The 2,116-nt window shown below is 47.9% G+C and overlaps 1 protein-coding gene across 1 annotated transcript in view; it reads left to right on the top strand.

Annotated features, from left to right (window-relative positions):
* Positions 1 to 1,512, top strand: part of sestd1 (SEC14 and spectrin domains 1) — a 30,211-nt gene extending 28,699 nt beyond the window's left edge. Inside the window, exons 18-19 of the mRNA XM_030787240.1 lie at positions 242 to 363; positions 765 to 1,512. Coding sequence (XP_030643100.1) covers positions 242 to 363; positions 765 to 912 — 270 coding nt within the window. The 3' untranslated portion in view covers positions 913 to 1,512. The remainder of the gene's footprint in view (positions 1 to 241; positions 364 to 764) is intronic.
* The last annotated feature ends 604 nt before the right edge of the window (positions 1,513 to 2,116 follow it).

The following is a 2,116-nucleotide window of genomic DNA, read 5'->3' as shown; positions in this document are numbered from 1 at the left end:
TGTGTGTGTGTGTGTGTGTGTGTGTGTGTGTGTGTGTGTGTGTATGTGTATTAGGGAATCGGTGCTCTCTCTGTGAGTGTGTGCGTGTGTGCGTGTGTGTGTGTGTGTGTGTGTGTATTAGGGAATCAGTGCTGTGTGTGTGTGTGAGAGAGACAGAGGCTGTGTCTGTAATGTGTCAGGCTGTAACCACTCCTCCTGTTCTCTCTGACTTTTCCATTACATCCCCGGCCTTTTGTCTCAGGTCCTGAGAGAGAGCCCAGAGCCGGCTGACTTTACCCTGGAGCCGGAGGTGTGCGAGGAGGTGGAGACGGTGGGCAAGTCTCTGCTGGAGAGACTGACTGTACCGGTCATCTTTCCAGATGGGTAAGGGCTGTGAGAACTCTCCAGCACACACACAGACCCTCACACATGCCTCTGTTCTTTTTCTGAAACGCGTGTGTGTTGTATGGTAATTAATCTGTTGTCAGCTCTCTCCTTTCCCTAAGACACACACGTGTTGTTCTTGGACTGTCTCATCTCACTCACTTCAAAGCTTAACATCTGTTTTGCTTTTTCATACTCTTTTTAAGCACAGAGTTAATGCATCAATTAACAACTTTAAAAACTGCTGTGATGTCAGAGGAAAGGTAGAACATTGTGATGTCTTTCTGACAGCATTTTTGACGGTGATTTACCTGTGAAAAGTGAACATGAAAGCGCGTTGTTTTGAAAGTGGAGATGTAATAAGATGACTTTTAATAACACGTCTGATATTTTAATTACAGGAGTGAGCAATATTTCGGCAGTCCTGGGGATATGGCATCGTCTGCGGAGAACATCCGGGAAAAGATGAAACTGGTTGAGGAGAAGAGGTTTCAGCAGGAGGAGACCGTGCAGCTGCAGGAGGAGGAAACCGCTTCTCCAGAAAGCTAATGGAGCCTTCTCTCCACGCAGACCTCCTCCCCTGCAGACGCCTGACTCTCACGTGTTCCCTCAGCTCCGTTCATCAGCGGGTGTCGCTACATTCTCTCCATCTCGGTTACACTCAGCCTGGCCAAGCCGTCTGGATTTACCCGCCGTAGTTAAAGATAGCACGGCCGCGTGGACCGCGTAGACTGCTCGCATGGGCCGTGGAACACTAAAAAGACTGCACTGAACTCTCTCCCCCTCTATAGCTTTACCCTGCTTCTTCACCTGGCCCATACAGACAGGTGACTCAGGCTTACGCGGTGCTACTTACAGCGTAGAATGTTCATACCACACCCTCTCTCTCCATCTCTCTCCATACTGCTGCCTCTGTGCTGTAGAGGTCTCTGTGTGCTTGTGCTTTCTCTCCTCATTGACATTAGGCAATGTATTTTTGTTTTTGTGTGTGTGTGTGTGTTTTTTCTAATTTGATGCTTTCTGGTGAGCAATACCAAAAGTAGTTTCTGCAGCTTTTTTCTTTTCTTTTTATCCTTGTGCCGTCATAAAAGTGCAGTGAGACAAACAATGCCAAACAGATGTGGAGTGTCCTGTGTGTGTGGGCTGTGTGTGTGGGCTGTGTGTGTGTCCTGTGAGTGTGTGTCCTGTGAGTGTGAGTAGTGTGGGCTGTGAGTAGTGTGGGCTGTGAGTAGTGTGTCCTGTGAGTGTGCGTCCTGTGAGTGTGCGTCCTGTGAGTGTGCGTCCTGTGAGTGTGCGTCCTGTGAGTGCGTCCTGTGAGTGCGTCCTGTGAGTGCGTCCTGTGAGTGCGGGCTGTGAGTGTGTCGTGTGAGTGTGTCGTGTGAGTGTGGGCTGTGAATGTGGGCTGTGAGTGCGGGCTGTGAGTGTGTCGTGTGAGTGTGGGCTGTGAATGTGGGCTGTGAGTGTGTCCTGTGAGTGCGGGCTGTGTGCGGGCTGTGGCTGTCCGTGGAAACGGAGGAGATGGTAATGATAGCTATGTACAGAAAGGTACAGTGTAAAAACAGAGTTTAGACTGAAGATTTAGATTGAAGATGTAGCTGAGTGTGTTGTCAAATAATAAAATATGAAACAAAACTGTTTCATCTCATAACTCGTAATCTAATGTGTACGAAGCTTGTATCTCCAGGCATGCTATTCAAATTTTAATTACATATTTATTTTTTATTTTTTTCTATGTTATTCGCCACCAAAAATG

The sequence above is a fragment of the Chanos chanos genome, chromosome 10 (assembly GCF_902362185.1).
Source record: "Chanos chanos chromosome 10, fChaCha1.1, whole genome shotgun sequence".
Classification (NCBI taxonomy): Eukaryota; Metazoa; Chordata; class Actinopteri; order Gonorynchiformes; family Chanidae; genus Chanos; species Chanos chanos.
Note: the sequence above shows the minus strand (reverse complement) of the source record. Positions and strands in the feature narration are given on the sequence as shown.